The sequence below is a fragment of the Mugil cephalus genome, chromosome 22 (genome assembly GCF_022458985.1).
Source record: "Mugil cephalus isolate CIBA_MC_2020 chromosome 22, CIBA_Mcephalus_1.1, whole genome shotgun sequence".
Lineage (NCBI taxonomy): Eukaryota > Metazoa > Chordata > Actinopteri > Mugiliformes > Mugilidae > Mugil > Mugil cephalus.
In genome coordinates, this window is record NC_061791.1 from 3885995 (window position 1) to 3903300 (window position 17306).

A 17306-nucleotide genomic window follows, 5' to 3' on the forward strand; every position below is an offset into this window, starting at 1 on the left:
ACCTCCTAGTTTTTCCTCATCTTAACCCTCCTGTGGATTTTCTCCACACCACAGCAGATGGAACGGCCCATCCAAAGATATTCTCTTGATATGATTCAGAGCCTGTCACGCATAGTAAGAAAACCGAGAACCGGGGAGGGAGAGAAAGCACCTGTAGCGCGATGATCACGTTGACTGGTGAAGTGGAGAGTTGGCACCGATGCCTCGACGCATTCCTTTGAACTACAGCTCCCTTGGCAGGACATAACAGACAACTGATGTAACTCAGAAGAAAAACAAGCTCTTCGCCGAGACCAGACCAGCCTGCTGTTTATCTGTAGCTGACCTGAAGGGGTAGTCAGAAATGAGAAGAACAAAGCTCGAGCACGCAGCCAGTTTCCATCAAATTCCACACAAATACTCGGAGAAAAAAAAAAAGGAGAAAATATTTTATTGAACGTTCACTAAGACAGAAAGAGGATCTAGTTAGCCGCCAGGGGAAAGTGCTGCACACATGGGTTACATTTCAGTCACCCAAAAGCAAAGTTTCCTGTCACCGCCAACCACACAGAGCGGGAGAGTCCGGTGCCAGCTGAGGCCCGACCCGACTGAGGCCGATCCGATCAACACGGGCTGTAACGACATGAGACATGCGTGACATGAGCCTGGAGCTGCACAGAACAATAAAAAGATAATAATCTGGACTGTGCAAAGGCACACACTGACCTGCGGGTGGCCAAGATGGTGGATGAGTAACTGACTATTGATCTTTCCGGGACATCCAGTTGTGGCGAAGAGGTTTTCGTTGGCTCGAGACCACCTGAGGAAAAGAACAGTGCCCCTCTGAGTGTCATTACATGATAATAGCCTGCTAAATTTAATGTCTTTATTCTGTATTTCTGCCATTTTTTAAACAAATTAATCGACTGAAAAATAAAATGAAAGCTAACTGAAATGGACTGGTGTTTATTTTGAATATTAAAAACTTTTCATCTTGTACCTTGTGGTGTTTTTTCTGTGTAAATGCCAAAAGCCTTACTTGAACAACCGTGCTTTATCTATGTGCGCCGGCCTTTTCTCTTGTGGGTAACTGCGAGAAAGAAAGACAAAACATGATTTAGACACATCCCAAACTAATCCATCGAGTAGAATCCGTGGCAAGCGCTCCCTCACCTGGAGCGAGTTATATCCCAGATGAGCCAGTCGTTGCCTGCCACGGCGCCGACTTTTATCGTGTTGGTGAGGCACCAGTCGGCCGACATGAGCGGAGTGCAGTCCAGCGACAGGATGGCCTGCTGGGTGACCAGGTCGTAAAAGCGAATTGTGCCCTTCTTCTCGGCCACCATTAACTGGAGGCGACAGACGAACATAAAACAATGTGAGGACGTCAAGTTCATTCAGTCTTGAATATGGCAACTGTGGAACATGTGATGAGCAGCTGCCCCATATACCGGCCACCGAATGGTGATCGTGGCCTAATTGACCTGGACTAAACCTAACCCTAACCCTATGACACATTGGATTGGTTTGCTGCAATGGAGCTAAAGGTCTAGGGACATATGCAAGAAGAAGAAGAAGATGTAATGCAACTGTAAGTGAAGGTCCACCAATACTTGAGTATAAGGAGATATTCCTCGGGGTCTAGGGTTGTTTGGGCTAATGTAGGAAAAGGTGATATATAACTTGGATATTGAGAATCATGGAATTTCACTATTGATGGTAGACTCTATGTAAAGATGGAAAACCCTTATGGTTTTGATGCTCAATGTGCTGAATCCGGACGCCGCCATCTTAGCAGTGCCTGACTCCACATAACTCCCAGCTAATTCAAACATGCTTAAAGAAGTGACTTGAGGTAAATGATTAGCCACCTGTAAGGGCCTGTCCCAACCCCATGTGAAATTTAGTCACTGGCCATAATGTAGTGTTGCCAATTAGCCAGTCGTTCGCGGCACCTGAAATTCCCAACTTCCGTCAACACACCGGCGTGACTGGTTTTCAGGTGCTGCGTGGTGTTTTTTTCGCCTAGCAACGGTGCTATGTCAAAAAATATAGTCCCAAGTCTTATCTGCCCTAAGTAATCCCTTCAAGTTAATTGCAGTGACATTTGATGTGAACATACAGGTCACAAGTAGTAATTAGGAAAATTCTTGAGTTTATTTAGCACTTTTGTGGATGACTGGCTAATTGGCAACACTATATTACAGCGTCTATGCTAGGATAAAGCTAACACCTGTGCTGCCAAATTTAGGATAAAAACACTTTTTCCTCACTTATCCAACTCTGGAGAATACGGTGAGTGACCAAATTTCACATACATTTTCCTTTTAAAGTCCTACTGTGATTTAAACAAAAGAGTTTAAATTAAAGAGTCTTTCGTATGGCTGTTATAAACCAAAGGGTGTTTTGTACATGTTTATATCTGCTGTAAAAGTCTACGACGACTGACCCTCGTTTAGGACTGGCCTCAAGTGGCCATTTAAGGAACTGCAGTTTTTGCAACTCGGCCTCAAAAAATGAGGCAGTGAAGCGTAACTATAACACAACCCAACAAAGTCAACAAGTAGTTGATCAACACAGCTGCAACTCGCCAACAGTGTATTTGCTTATGCTTGGTATCCTTTGTCGCTTGTAGCGTAAATACAGCACAAGGACCAGCATCGTCCTCTCTCAAGCTCTTCTCAATCCTTTCTATAATATCAGGCTTTTAACTTTACTCAAGAAAGAGCTGTGAACATGTTTGGACCATTCATGGGAATATTGAACATGTGTGGCAACAATCAGGATATCTTTTAAGAACATCCAGAATTGGCAATCAACCTTTAGTGTGGATGCTAAGTTCGCCTCACTTCACCTCACTTCACACCACACCCAAAATACAGCAGTTACATTTAACCAGTTGGACCACAGGGTAAGATCCTATATCTAAAACATCCGTTACCTTAAAGACTTCCTCTGGGTGCCAGCAGACGCTGATGCCAGGAGAGCGAAGTCTGAGCGTAGTGCTTTCATTTCCATCCAGATCCCACACCCTGCAGACATGAATTCAAAACAACAATGAGGATTAAGATGAACACCAATAAAATACAGCACCCTCGTTTGACCTACTTTGGTTTTAGTGTATTGGAACTAACGATGTATTTTAAAGTTTTGTGAGAATCAATTGCAAAAACCTGTGTGGTTGCCTCATTATTGTGAAGGAGATAAAAAAAAAAAAGAAAAAAGAAAACCACCAGACTTTAATCAGTTCCAATTAGTAATGTTACAGCTTGATATGTGAACCTCTCTTGGCCTAAAATCCCTATACAAAATCCACAACCTCTTAATTAACGACAAAGATGGGATTTTAATGCGCGCTGCTAAAAATAGCAACAGATTTTTGAGCTACTCTCGGATGCTTACATAACATCTGACAGAACTCAAATCCCAAAGGATTTTCTTCCAGGTGGACACACAAAGCCTCGACCCAAGCAGGTCTACATATTCTTTGAAGGCTTTTAGTCGTGGCGTTTTTTTCTACAAATTTCTACGCAGTTTTCACTAAATTTGCGGCTCAGTACAAAACTGGCTTTCAAGACACGCACTGATTGATGACATGTTTTGATCCAAGTTCATGTTTGCTCCCCCCAAGTCATCCAACTACTGCGAATCTGTGAGCAAGGGAGGTACAGGGTCCTCACGATTTTTCAGGGAAAAGGAGTTCTTTTCTCAGATTTAGGCCTTCAGCTGTGAAGACAGACCAACTTTTGCTGGACTCCTCTTACATTGAAAACGCCAGCCTCGCATTACATGGAGCTAATGATAGCAGGGGAACACTGGGGGGAGGACAGGACCCTCGCCCGAGTCTACGTCACGCTCCACTCGCATTACAGCAAATGTTTCGCTGTGGGCGGCCCACTGCCATTCATTTTCTGCGGACTGAGAATGATCGGGGGAAAGAGGAGTTGAACGGCATCCTTCCTTACGCAAGTGAAACAGATGGGCCTCGGAGCCAAGCACGTAAGGGGTTATGACGGATCTTGATCAAAACGATGGTAGCTCCAACAGCTAAATAAGACGTACGATAACAGAGAAACACCACGGATGTAATGAATCACTTAGATGGAGGGAGCTGCGGTTCCTGAGACCTGGATCTCTGGTTTACCACATCTGAACGATCCCTGAACTAGAAGAAAAGGTGGAGATGGGGGCTGCAAGTGTTTCTGGGAATATAAAACAAACGCTTGTGAAGCATGGGAAGGCGCTGATTGATGAGGTCACGCAGAAGACATCATGTAACAAAGCCCAAAAAGTACCTCCAAAGACCATCTAAATGTCAAGAGTGTTGTTGGAGAGATTGATGTCCTCAGTGGTGTGGTGTAGGGGAGGACATGCCCCGTCTCAGATGAAGACCTCAGTAAACACTCAACTTTCCCTGCCTCGTATCCCCTGCAGCAGGACAGAGTCCCGTCAAAACTCCAGCTTCTATTCCTTGCCCATGTGCAGAATCAGCCAGAGCCTTCATTGCGCGAGCATGAGTGAGGCTGAGAAGGGGAAAAAAGGAGAAAACCCCCAGACCACATCAGGAAAACAACAACTAAACCCTATTCTTTCCGTCCCCTAGCCAAGGAGAGCTCACTTGCATGCTACACCACCAACGGCCAAACTGTGGTCAACCACTTTGCCCTTCAAACAGAGAGCACCGGCTCCCCGAAAAAACATAACCTTTGTCGAATGAGGTGAAAGACGTGAGATGTGAAAACATGCGTGACCACCTCTAATAAAACATAGTGTAATTGCTTGACACTACATCAAGCAATAACACTCTGGTTCCATGTACAACAGAGTTGAAAAGGACATCCGAAGTCCTGTATTGTGTTATCTAAGTGAGGCCAAAGTGTTACGGTTTCTCAGTGTTTTCAATAAGTGGAGGAAACGGGAAATGCCGCGAGCACTGTGTGATCTGATTTATTGTACAGAGCAGAGTAAATAATCGAAGGTGACTCTCTGGAGGGAGAGAACTGGAAGAGTCGAACAATTTAATCCAATCCCAGTGCCTCGCGGGGTCATCCTGTCTGTATCAGCATCTATCCTAACTGGACCTACTCAAGATTTCATTTAGATTCGAAACACTAACATTATCTTTAAAATCACATACTGTTGAGAGAGTTACTGAAACCATTTGAGCTCTGAGTCAGCTATAAAACATCATCTCCACATTATGATTCAGAGCATGTAAAAACTAAGCCTTGTTTCCACCGCAGGAACTTTCCCCAGACACAAGGAACCTTTGGAGTGCATTTGCGCCTTTCCACCGCAGGAACTAAGGTCTAAATTAATTTCCAGGAATTTATTTTAATCCCTACAGGCCCCTGGTCAGGAGGGGGGGTAGTACAACTTTGAGGGTTGAGTTTGCAGCATAGAACGTTTTGGATTGGTCGAGCCTAATCTTAAGATGCAGTGGAAATGCAGACAACCAGCGGTCCATAGGAATCATTTAGTTCTCTTGAAGAAAGTTCCTGGTTAGCATGCAAAGATGCTGAAATTGTATACTAAAAGCAATGGATACAAAGCCAAATTAAAACTAAATAGACAACTTGTTTGTGAAGATTCTCACTTATCCGGTTGTGATACGTCTAAAAAACTAGTTTGAAGATGTTTTACCAATAATGCAAGTAGCTTATTTAAGGATCATTTAAAGTTATACTTCAGCGCTGCATCATTGTTACCAGAGTCGTATATTAGAGACAGTCTGTCCAACTAGGGAATGGACAGTCTGAGCTATCTCTCTATGTTGATTGGTTCTGAGTTGGTCGTGTGTTTCATGGGCGCCATGTTAGATACATCTAACCGATATTCACCCATAGAGAAGTGGCAATAACAGAAAATAAAGTTGGATTAAAAGTTATAATTAAGTTAAAAGTCATAATGTGAACCTTGATCTCAAAAAGGGCCAACACTGCTTTACAAATGAATTAAGTTTGAAGTTAACCTAGCCTAATGCTAGCCTTATGCAAGCTAGTTATCTAGACTAAAGGCTTAGAAAAATAGCAGCTAGCGTCATATATACTGTGAAACCCATGTGTTCATGTAATTTGTGTCCATGTAAATAAACAAATTTAAGTGACACGTAACTTTACCTCGGTTACTACTAAGTTATTATGGCTAGCGTGCTAATGCTATAATGATAATACTAAATAACAGTAACAGTAGTTTAATTTTCACTATTTCTGAGTAATTCCAACCTTTTAATGGTGATTGATGAACACGCAGACTGAGGAGAAGGTAAACACAGCTCCATGACTGATGAGGTTATTGGGCTACAAAGCATTTTACAGCTCATTAAGATATTTAAAGTAAGTAGATGCTGGGATATTAAAGTAAGGGCCTTTTACATATTGACAGACACTGGCAATAAATAAATAAAAATAAGACATTTATTTCAACATAGCCCCACAGGGTTACACTGTAGAATATTCCCTCCGATGTAGCAAACATGGCGCCATGATTTGAGTTGGCCAGACTCTTCTAATATACCGCTCTGTTTTTGGCCAGTCAGGTTAATTTTTGTTTCCAATTCGTGCTTCACTTTCAACAGTGGTGATACAAGTCATACAAACGTTTTTATTCATCCAAAACAATCACTCTGAAAATTGCGAAGATGGAGAAGCAGCCGGAAATACTAAAGCAGAAACATGCTACTACCAAACAGACCAATCACAGCTCTTGCATTCTGTTGTGTAATTGCATTTCTGGATAACTGCACATCAGCTACACTATGCTAGGGTGCATAAAGTCTTGGCTGTTGCCTTAGCCACTACATCAAATTAACCCAGAAGCCTAATCCGCCCATTAGTTCTAAATGACTGGTTAGGGAGTTTAGGTGTTTCTAGGAACATTTGTAGACGGTGCCCACTTGAAACTCACACAGCTAGGGTCTGCTAACAAAACAATACTCATCTACAGTTCAAAGATACAGATTAACCTTTGAGGTGTCTTCGTTTTCCAGTTTAAATGGTAACAACCCATTAATGGCCAAAAAGGTTAAACCTGTCTCTAAACAGGTGGAGGTGGACAGATAACCACCTACAACATAGTCTTACAATCTCTCTAAACAAAATGTTTTGCCCGAATCCTGACATTTTGTCTGGTTGGTGGATTACTATTAATTGTGGAAAAAGTCCAGTTTCCTTTGCTTCAGCTTTATTTTCAGATAAAACTGAAAGTATGGCACCAAAAAAGCATGAGCAAACAAGTACTGGACGAAGCCAGAAGACAGACGGTTACTGCACCCAGATCTCATCTTTAACCAAAACAGGTTGAAAAAGGGTAGTTTGAATTCCCAGTTTAGCTAAATGGTACATTTAAATGGTTGAAATAACTCATATGCATGGAACAGCTACAGTAAATCAATACACGAGAACACTGATTATTACTAAACATGCACAAATTCAACTGTGCAGTTGTAGTTAACTGAAAGTGTCTCTTAAGGTGAAGTTTCTAATCCACTCAGAACATGAAGGATGCTTGCTTTAATCTGACAGGGTTGTCGAGGCAAATCAGCCCAGAACCACTCAGAGCATGGATGATGATATCATGCTGCTGCAATTTGTTTCACTCGCACAATGTAAGCAACCGAGAAGAACAAACGGATTATCACTAAGAACAGGACAACGCGGTCTAAACCATATACATAATGCATAAGCAGCAGGTGTGCGTTATCCCGAGTTCACAGGCGAACTCAGTCAACCCCAAATCCCCCTCAAGACGCTGCAGTGTGCCCCTGCGATCTCTAGGTGGCACGTTTCCCCACGCACTCCACCCTGCTCCATCTACAGTGTGAGCCGTTCAGAGTGCATGAAGCAAACTCCCCCGAGGAAGTGGTTCCCCGCCTAGATACTGCAGCGTCAGGTTGCAATGCTGGCAACAGACAGGGGTCCCACAACTGCAGGGGACAGCGATGACCAAACTAAGCAAACTTATAGTAGAAGCAGTCCTGCCAAACCTAACAAGAGCAGCAGAGAGGTCATGAGCCTGTACATGCAGACATAAACCTCCCTCCCTTTCTGCAGGACCACTTTCCTCCTCTTATGTCAAGGCCCAGTTTGTGTGGGCTGACTGGAAGGTCCACTCCTGTTAACTTGATCTATCCCCTGTTCCGCCTCTGTCTTCCTCCCGCGTCCCATATTTTCTCAACATGACAGAATTTAAATCTTTCAGCAGATGGAGCGCACTCCTGTTTTCTCTGGCCGGTCAGCGGAGGGAGGGGGGAGCCGGAGGAGAGTGGATGGGAGCGGAGGAGACTTGTTCTACTCAATCTTGTTCTACTACGACAATCATCACGCCGGTGGCTGTCACGGTGTTTTATAACGGCGAATTGTAAAATGTTTGTTTGAATCTGTAGTTTAGTAATCGCGAGAAATCCCCGCAAAAATTAATATTACAAATATCAAGGTTCATATTTTATTGGGACTTTTAGATTTGCAATTAGATCCAGAATATCATTAAAGAAACCTATGAAAAGTTCTCTTATTTAAACGATTCTATGCTCAGCTGATTAAAAGATTAGTTAAGAAGTCAAATTAATTGCAATTAAACTGTTTATTTTAATTTTAACCTCCTGAGACCCAAAGTTTTTTCTCACATTTTTAATTCCTCCAAGATATTTGGGATTAACAGAACCTAAGAAGTATTAAAATTTATCATCTTTGAACGGGAAATAGTTTTTAGAAAAATAAAATATGTCCTCATATGTGGACACTAGGATTATTTCATTGTGTAATGCAATAAAGTCACCAATGTGCAACAAAAAAAACAATTTCAATACCTGAACATGGTTGTACAAAAACAGGATTGCGAACAATAAAGTCCCAACATCCTCAAAAGAGTACTTGCTAATTAGCGACGTTGATGCTCGTTCATGGAATTTTTTTGAAATTTGCGCGTCATACCAAACTAGAAAATCCAAAAAGCATAAACGTTTCAACCGTAAACCTTGCTGAGGTTTTGTACCTTTTCTACTTTTGTCCCATGATTGGCTGTAGAATGACCCTTTGCTACCACTAGATTTCAGACAATAAAACGTCCACTTATGAGGACAACGGGTCTAAATGAAGCACAAACTTAAAACTTACAGTTCAGGGTTAGACAGATTAGACATTTGAAATTAGGATAATTATTTATTTATTTATTTATTTAATTTTGCAAATTTGTTGAGAAACTGGCATAGTTAAAATGGTCATGTTTGAAATACCACAGTGAGCTGTTGGATGAGGAGCTGCAGGCAGCCCATATCTAACTTCTCAGTAAGATGCACTCCTTCCACCATCCTGTGCTGGTGTCAGGCTCATAATTAATCAGCCTCTTAATTAAAACAGCAATAGATTGTCTTAATGAATTTTTTTGATGCCTTGACAGGTTTAGGAAGCTTCCCAAATCACCCGCATTCCTCATCATCATAGTAACTATGTCGGTAGAACTTTTATTTCGCAGTTTTCTGCTGTGATTGTCAGATGTTCTAATCATCACGGTCCTTTCACTTCTTCTTTCTTCTTGCTCGTTTCTAGAGAGAATGAATCCAGACGGAAAAGCAGGTCTTGTGCTTTGGAGTCTTTTCCTTTGAACCTTGGATCTCTTCCTTGACTTCAGGTGTCTGTGAAGTGGATTCCTCCACCACTTCTTCTTCTTCTTCCTCCTCCTCCTCCTCCTCCTCTGGTGCATCCGTGAGTTGTGAGGTCTCTGTATGGAGGGCTTGATGAACCTCTTCCATAGAGTTTCCTGAGCTCCTTCGTTCGGGGATTTGTAGGGTCATGTCCTGCGAAAGTTCGGAGGAGGACGTCTCGTCAATTTCTTGGATGACGTTCTGCTCGGCATTCAGCATCTGGTTCTCAGCTGCACTGTCAAACTGAGACTGAACTTGCTGCTGAAGGACAACATTCTCCTGCTTCACTTCCCACAGTTGAGTTTCATACCTGTGGTGGATCTCTTCGTATGAAACTTTTAATCTCTCGAGCTGACTCATGAGCAGCCGATTTTGACTTTTCTCATGCGCCAACTCTTGTTCTGTCTGTTCCAGTTGTTGTTGTTGCAGTTTGATCCTCAGTGTTTCCTCTTGTAAACACTTGGCTTTCTTTTTGCGTAAGTGCTCTTTCAGCTCTGTGGACCTCATTGGTTAAATATTCCACCTGGTTCCAGAGAGTCTTGTTTTCCTTCTCTTCTGATTCCAGGTTTGTTGAGAGCTGTGAGGCCATTTGATTATGGAAGACACCATCCTCCTTGGCTTTTTGGAGCTGAACCTTAAGCTCCTCCATCTCTTGGACTCGAGCCTCCTGTTGTTTTGTCACGTCCAGTTGTTGATCGAGCTGTTTTTGCAGCTTGATCCTTTGTGTTTCCTCTTGTAAACACTTGGCTCTCTCTTTGCGTAACAAACTGGCCTGCTCCTTGGCACTGGTTTCTGCCCAGTGGACCTCATTGGTTAAATATTCCACCTGGTTCCAGAGAGTCTTGTTTTCCTTCTCCTCTGATTCCAGGTTTGTTGAGAACTGTGAGGCCCTTTGCTTCTGTAAGACACCGTCCTCCTTGGCTTTTTGGAGCTGAACCTTAAGCTCCTCCATCTCTTGGACGAGGGCCTCCTGTTGTCTTGCTTCTTCCAGATGTTGAACGAGCTGTTGTCGCAGTTTGATCCTCAGTGTTTCCTCTTGTAAACACTTGGCTTTCTCTTTGCGTAACAAACCGGCCTGCTCCTTGGCGCTGGTTTCTGCTCTGTGGACCTCATTGGTTAAATATTCCACTTGGTTCCAGAGACTCTTGTTTTCCTTCTCCTTCTGATTCCAGGTCTGCAGAAATCTGCGTGAGCCGTTTCTTCTGGAAGACACTGTCCTCCTCTGCTCTTTTGAGTTGAGCTTTCAGTTCCTTTAAGTAGCTCTCCGATCTTTGGAGCTCCATGCCAGATAGAGAGTCATGTCTTGACTTCCCTCTGACTCCAGGTTGGTAAAGACATGTAAATCCTCTTGCTCCCGCATTGGACTGATAGAAATACGGTAGTTGGACCAGTTGTTGTAGAAATGTAGAATGAAAGTCACTTCGTATCACTGCCTGAAGACGCACTCAGTAGTTTGTCACTCGTGACGCAGTTTGGAGCGAAATTAACTAAATGGAGCAGATTTCTGGAGGATATATAAATACATTGCCTTTGGTGATGGCATCGAAGAATTATGACATCAAAGTCATAATGAAACTCAGACTCATGACATCACAACCATATCCAGTTGTCATGCCAGTACATCATTATCATCACAACCACGTGACACCAAAACCACGCGACACTATAACCTCGTAAGTTGTTAAGACATATCAAAGAAACACACACTAAATGTAACAAATTAACACTAAAAAGTCATAAAATCATATTATCATTGATTTACTTTTTGCACCAATTCTGTCTGAACATTTGGTTCAATGTCAACTTTCAAAACCCCTGTATTTTGTTCTGTATGTACCTGTACTAGTAAAGTTGAATCCAATCTAAAATGTCACAGTAAATATAATATTTAAAGCAGCTAGAAAAGTGGATTAATTTTTTTTTTAGTATTAGTATTTTAACTTTAGCTTGCAAATCTTTATAAATACCTTCTTTGCACTATTTTGTATATACTTGTGTTTTTGTTGCACTGATTAGGAGAAGCTCTCTAATCTCTTGTACACTGTATAATGACAATAAAGGACATTGTATTATATTCTATACTATACAGAAAGTAAAGCAGAGCAGAGTTGCGTGTTGCAGGAGAACCAGGGGCTGCCCCTGCATTGACCCCCGCTACTGACACACTTTTTCCCTCTTCTAGCCTTAATTGAAAAGGAAAATTTGGGGACCCTGTCACAGGCCCCCCTTAGAGAGGAAAATCTTTCTGGAGCTAATTGGATTTCCATATTTAACCAATTAACTAGAAAAGCTACAAAGCAGCTCTGTGCTTACGCACAGTCACACTGGAGCATGTTGTGCTTAGCGTCATGTTTCACTGTGGAAACACTGTCAGGACTTTCTGCACCATTAACAGAGAACAGAAATGAAAATCAGAAGCTGGGAAGACACACACACACACACACACATGGAAATAAAATGACTTGGACCTGCAAGTGTGGTCATCACTGACGGAAGCAATTTGTTTCCCCTCCGTGGGCTCAAACACCAAATGGTTAATGTAGCTGGTGTGGCCCTCCATCACCTAGGAAACAGCGTGGAAAAACAATATGTTAAAAAATAACACAATCAACAAACTGTTAAAGGAATGTTTTGTTGCTTTACTACTGTACACTGGCTGCAGCTTCGCCCTCTGTGTGTGCAGCTACATTTCCTGTATCGCTAAGTACCAAAAGTCAGCGCTAAGTAGAGAAAGCCGATGCCAAATGACAAGAGCAGCTCTGGCCAATGTGCTCCAGATGTTGCGCTACCTTGACTTCATGCCTCTCCTGGAGATCAGAAGTCAGCAAGCGTAGCTTTCTGTCAGCTGCAGCGGTGCACAATCTGCGAAGAGAGGGAGGAAGAGGAAAAGGAGGAGAGAGTATGAAAATAAACAAAGGGAGAACATCAAAACAGAGTCAGACTGTACAGACCCAATGACAGACGACATCTCTTTCTACATACATGCCTGCAGCTGCCTAGACTGACACCTCTGGATGAGGGTGCCGGTGTGTGTGGTAGAAACTTGGACGGGGATCAGTGGAAACGCTGCCAGGGAGATTCTAATTGCAAGCTAAGATAAACACGGAGAAAAACAAGAATCCTCACGCCATTTACGCATGTCTCTGTTCAGAAAACCTGCGCAGGGCCAGGCAGAGGACTTTCCCCTCTAATCAGCCCCGGTATACACCAGCGCCTGCAATTATTCACACAATTACACTAACTCACTTATGACAAGAAAAACACACACATATCACTAGAATAAACAGACAGCGGTTCACACATTTTCAGTCGCAGGCACAGGCGGATTTTGGCATGGTGTCACTACAAACACCCATAACATGCTTCAGGGTCTTACTGCTCCGGTAGATTAGATTATTTTAGGATGGGCCCTCTCACCTTACAAATTAGTGTTTGTTGTAAAGCATGGAACATGTACCGGTTCCTCTCGCCTTTGTCTAAGGCACTTTTAATATAAAAGGGAAACTCCGCTGGATTTCAGTGCCAATAAACCTTTGTTTTTTTTAGTGCTTTAAAAAAAAATCTCTGTGACAGATGAGAGACACAAGGACTTATTCTTTCTCCTGCTCTGACTGGAACGCCAATTAGACTTTGTTTGTTGCAAAATAAAGTCCAAACACCTCCTATTCCAAGTTGAATTAGCCACAAAGTCGCTCATTGGTATAAGATGCAAGGTTTAAAAGCGTATTTTTTCATGTTCTTGCGGATTTAAATGAGAACACAGAGTTGGTTAGCTTAGCTTAGCACAACAGATGCAGAGAGATGTGGTTAAAAATGAGCCTTTAAAGCTTTTTTTGGTGAGTGTAAAGACTTTCTTTAGCTATGTAGCTTAGCAAGGCTGCAGACACCAAATATGACGGTTGTGTAAATGAGTGGGAAACCAACGAGGGACTTAACTAAGCTAGCGTTAGCTTTGCATTTCAGCAAAGCTGCAACATGAAAACATTTAAACCATCTAGTGAGAATTTAATGTTCTGCAGGGAAACTTTTGGACCTGGTATTCATTCATGTGGATGTTACTTAGACATGTAGCACCCACCTAGACCAGACCAGACCCCCACCAGACCACACCACCCACCCTATAGCAATGACGCTCCTCGATGACGAACTGGCCTCCAAATTCACTAGATCCCAAACTGATCAAGTATCTGCGGGATGATCCACCACAGAAACCCCTCCTCTCAACCCACAGGACCCAAAGCCCCCCCCCCCCCCACTAACTAACATCCTGTCACCAGACACCACGTGGACACCCTCAGACGTCCATTCTCTGATGGGTCACAACCGTTTTGGAGGCACAATGGAGACAGGTGGTCATAATGTTATGCCTGATTGGTGCAGTTCTGTCGTTCGCGCTATTGTTCGCCGCGTCGTCCCTGTTCTCATCACGAGCTGCCGTAGCGTTGCAGCCCGAGCCCCCTTCTCCTCCCCTCGTCTCCCTCGCTCAGTCTGGGCCTCCGCTTGAGGTTAGCCCGTGAGAACGCTGCACTTTTCCTGGAAGGCGCTGCTACGTGCAGACCGAAGGGAGGGATGGAACCCGAGCGGGTAGTCATCAGCGCAATAACATGTGTGCACGTCACAGAGCTGGCTCGAGGGTCCTGTGGAGTAAACCGCAGAAGGCCAGGAATTATCGCTGCCTTTCCTTTTCAATTACAGAAAGCCTAAACACTGCCGGAGGGACCGCGGAACCTTCCAATCCGCCGCTTCAATTAGGCGGAAACCTTTGCTTTCTAACAATCTACAGTTAGGCTACTTCCCGCCTGTCCAGAGCCACCTGAAACAACTTGGCTCACATCCTGGCAGCTGCAGTGTGACAGTACGAGGCGGTGATGACTACTTTCACACAGCGTGGCTGCTGTGCTCTCTATACAACCGCCTCTTGTTCTGGTCACAAGGAGAGTGTTTTGAATAATTATCCCGCTCTGTTGACAGACGCAGACGTCAGGCATGTGGAAGTGAAGCCTTGACACCTCCTAATCCTATTCAGAGAGTCTCATGACTTCACGTATAATGAGAGGCGCTCGGGCTGCAGACGCCCCACCGCGCACACCGGGGACTTTTATCAAACACGGGCAGCTTTTTTTTAACGAAATCATTTATTAAGTCGATTAATGAATCGTATTTATAAACGCTGTGAACAGCTGTAGTTTTGGAGGTGCGTCCCACGTCGTCGGCACCAGTCAGACCGAACAATATTTCCACAACGACGTGAATAAACATTTGATCGGCGCGATTCGAGAGCTCTTCCTATAGCCTCCGAGCTAATAGCAGCATTTCCTGTTTCCCCTTTTGAGTGATGAATACAGATTACTGCCACCAGCTGGTATAAAGAGTTATTTCCTGCCATTAAGGCGCACAGTTATTGGCTGTGGTGTTGGCGATGTGTTCGAGTGCAATTTTTGCTGTCTAGACACAGGCGACGTCACAGTCAGCCCACGCTGCCAGTCGTTCCTTGAGGTCTCCGGGCTTCGAGGCTGCAGTTGCATATGTAGTAACTCCAGACATGTGACAGTTTTAAAGCTCAGCAGAATTAACCCGCACTTTATGATCTTCCAAAGCAAACACGCGTTTTGACAATTTATTGTCGCGATTCCCGGGGAGCCAGCGAGACGTAAAAGCTGCTCGAGACTGATAATGAATCACGGCGATAATCCTGTAACCTTTACTTTCGCGCTAATGAATGAATCGTCTGAACGAAAAACACTGAAAGCATTGATTAATTTGATTTTTCTTAGTGGGAGCCTGCAATGGCCAGACGGTGGCTGCCAAGTGAAAAGCGGGGCATCCAGGACCAGAGACAAATAAAAATATACAGAGGTTATAAATGAAATGGCTCCCTACTTTAAACAGCCAACTTTCAGCCCTAATAAGACACTTCCAAGCAAAATGTTTGGCCTTGTGCAACAACAGAGGAGCACATGAGCAGCTCAAGTGCTCTTGCGGTTAATCTTAGAGCAAAAACAAACCAAATGGACTCTTACACATGGATGTTATTTTCTCCCTGCCTGACCCTGTGTGGCCTATTTTATGATTTCTATTGTTTTTTTCCCTCTTGTACTTTAAAGCTACAGCGAGACGACTCCACCAACGTACGGTAGCGTCTCGCTACCCGGCAGCATGTATAACATAACCCCGGTGAAAGGTGGGATAAGAACCTGATGGTTGGTATCCGGTCCAGCCGAGACTCAGGGCTCCAGGCGAGAGCATCGACACGCAGCCCATGATGAAAAGCTCGAAGAACGTTGAATTCGACTCCCTCGACTTCCACGTCCTCCTCCTGTGGGGGCAGATTAATCATCAGAAAGAGAAAGAGAGGAGATACACTGAATAAAAAAAAAAAAAACAGGTTATGCGAAGCTGCATCTCTAACCTGAAAGAGGCAGGTTCCCACAACGACGTACTGGTTTCCCCCGTAGGCCAGGAGAGAGGCAGGCGTACCGGAGCTGAAAGGACTGAACTCCACCACGTGGACGTAGTCCTCACACGACACGGTGTACGAGGGACTGCGGCTGGAGTCCTCCTGCATGTTGTGCGTAGCGTCAAAGCTGGCTTCGAATCAGGGACTCTGCAGGAAAACCTAAGAACGAACAACAACTCAATCAAACGTTTGGGAAGAAATGTCATTTATTTGATCAAAATTAGTCCCCAAGGAAGGCTGCTTATTTTATATATACAAATCTGCATATACCAGATCAAGATTTGTATCTGTGGTCCCTCTCATTCAGCTTGAGAAAATTAACATATGTGGCTATTAGCAATTATTATATTTAATACAATACGATTTTACAACTGAAGGAAATCTATACCTTTGTGTATGTTCTACTAAATGCATAACAGCTCAATCAGACACTCAGACAAGATATGCGCCTAATTTATTAAGTCAGAATGATGTAGAGAGGCTTTAAACCAAACCACGTTCAAATATTTCCATGTTTTGCAGATTCTTGTAGGTACAAACGCGTATGCAATTAGTAAGGCACATTTAAAATGTTTTTACTTAACTATATATGTGAGTGTTCAATTCGGCAGGCATCGAATACAAAAAGAGGTCTTGTTTTTGAGATATGTTGGACGCAAACTCAGAGAAATCGAAATACTAGTAAATAAATGCCTAATTGAATAATACTCGAAAAGGTACCACAGAATCGCTAGTATCCGGGATTATTTTGGCACAAGAGGAGCTACCTATGATGTTTATGTCATGTTACGTGTGCTAACGTTACATCCACAGCTCAAAACTACAAATAAGTGTCAAATGCCATCTGGGAAAGAGCAACAACGTGGTTTCTGTCTGCCTCAAACCTGAGAACACCGCTATGTAGCAGTTAGCCAAGGAAAAGTTTATCTCGACCGTTTTAACACACAACGCTCAACTTGACAAAGTAATAACTCCCCCTTTGTGTTCATTCCGATTCAGAATACGGTAATTACTAATATACTTTACTACCTTATTGTCAATGAACTCGCCGAATCAAATGCTGCGCGCCGTACAAATGTTTTTAATGTTCTTCCGGGTACGACACGGAATGTACCACTGGGTAGAAACGTCAAGGGGGATATTTAAAGCAACGTAAATGAAAACCTCTTAACAGATTCACAACGAATGTACATTTAATTGAAAACTAATGTTTAGAATGGATATAATAAC

The 17306-nt window shown here is 43.3% G+C and overlaps 1 protein-coding gene across 1 annotated transcript; it reads right to left on the minus strand.

Annotated features, from left to right (window-relative positions):
* Positions 1-413: 413 nt before the first annotated feature.
* Positions 414-17205, minus strand: nup37 (nucleoporin 37). Its single transcript, XM_047575788.1, has 10 exons — positions 17106-17205; positions 16029-16235; positions 15814-15935; positions 12409-12481; positions 12088-12182; positions 2921-3011; positions 1153-1328; positions 1019-1069; positions 706-799; positions 414-612 (listed from the first exon to the last, which is right to left on the minus strand). Exons 2-10 carry the CDS (start codon positions 16182-16184, stop codon positions 499-501), a joined length of 972 nt encoding a protein of 323 aa, XP_047431744.1. The 5' UTR covers positions 16185-16235; positions 17106-17205; the 3' UTR covers positions 414-498.
* Between the last annotated feature and the right edge of the window lie 101 nt (positions 17206-17306).

What these genes read in the sequence shown, in the direction of transcription:
- nup37 (XM_047575788.1), bottom strand. Translation starts at nt 16,184, where the DNA reads ATGCAGGAGGACTCCAGCCGCAGTCCCTCGTACACCGTGTCGTGTGAG. An exon ending in GACCGGATACCAACCATCAG is followed by an intron (nt 12,482 to 15,813) that starts GTTCTTATCCCA and finishes CTCTCTTCGCAG; the next exon opens with ATTGTGCACCGCTGCAGCTG. An exon ending in TGGGATATAACTCGCTCCAG is followed by an intron (nt 1,070 to 1,152) that starts GTGAGGGAGCGC and finishes TCTTTCTCGCAG; the next exon opens with TTACCCACAAGAGAAAAGGC.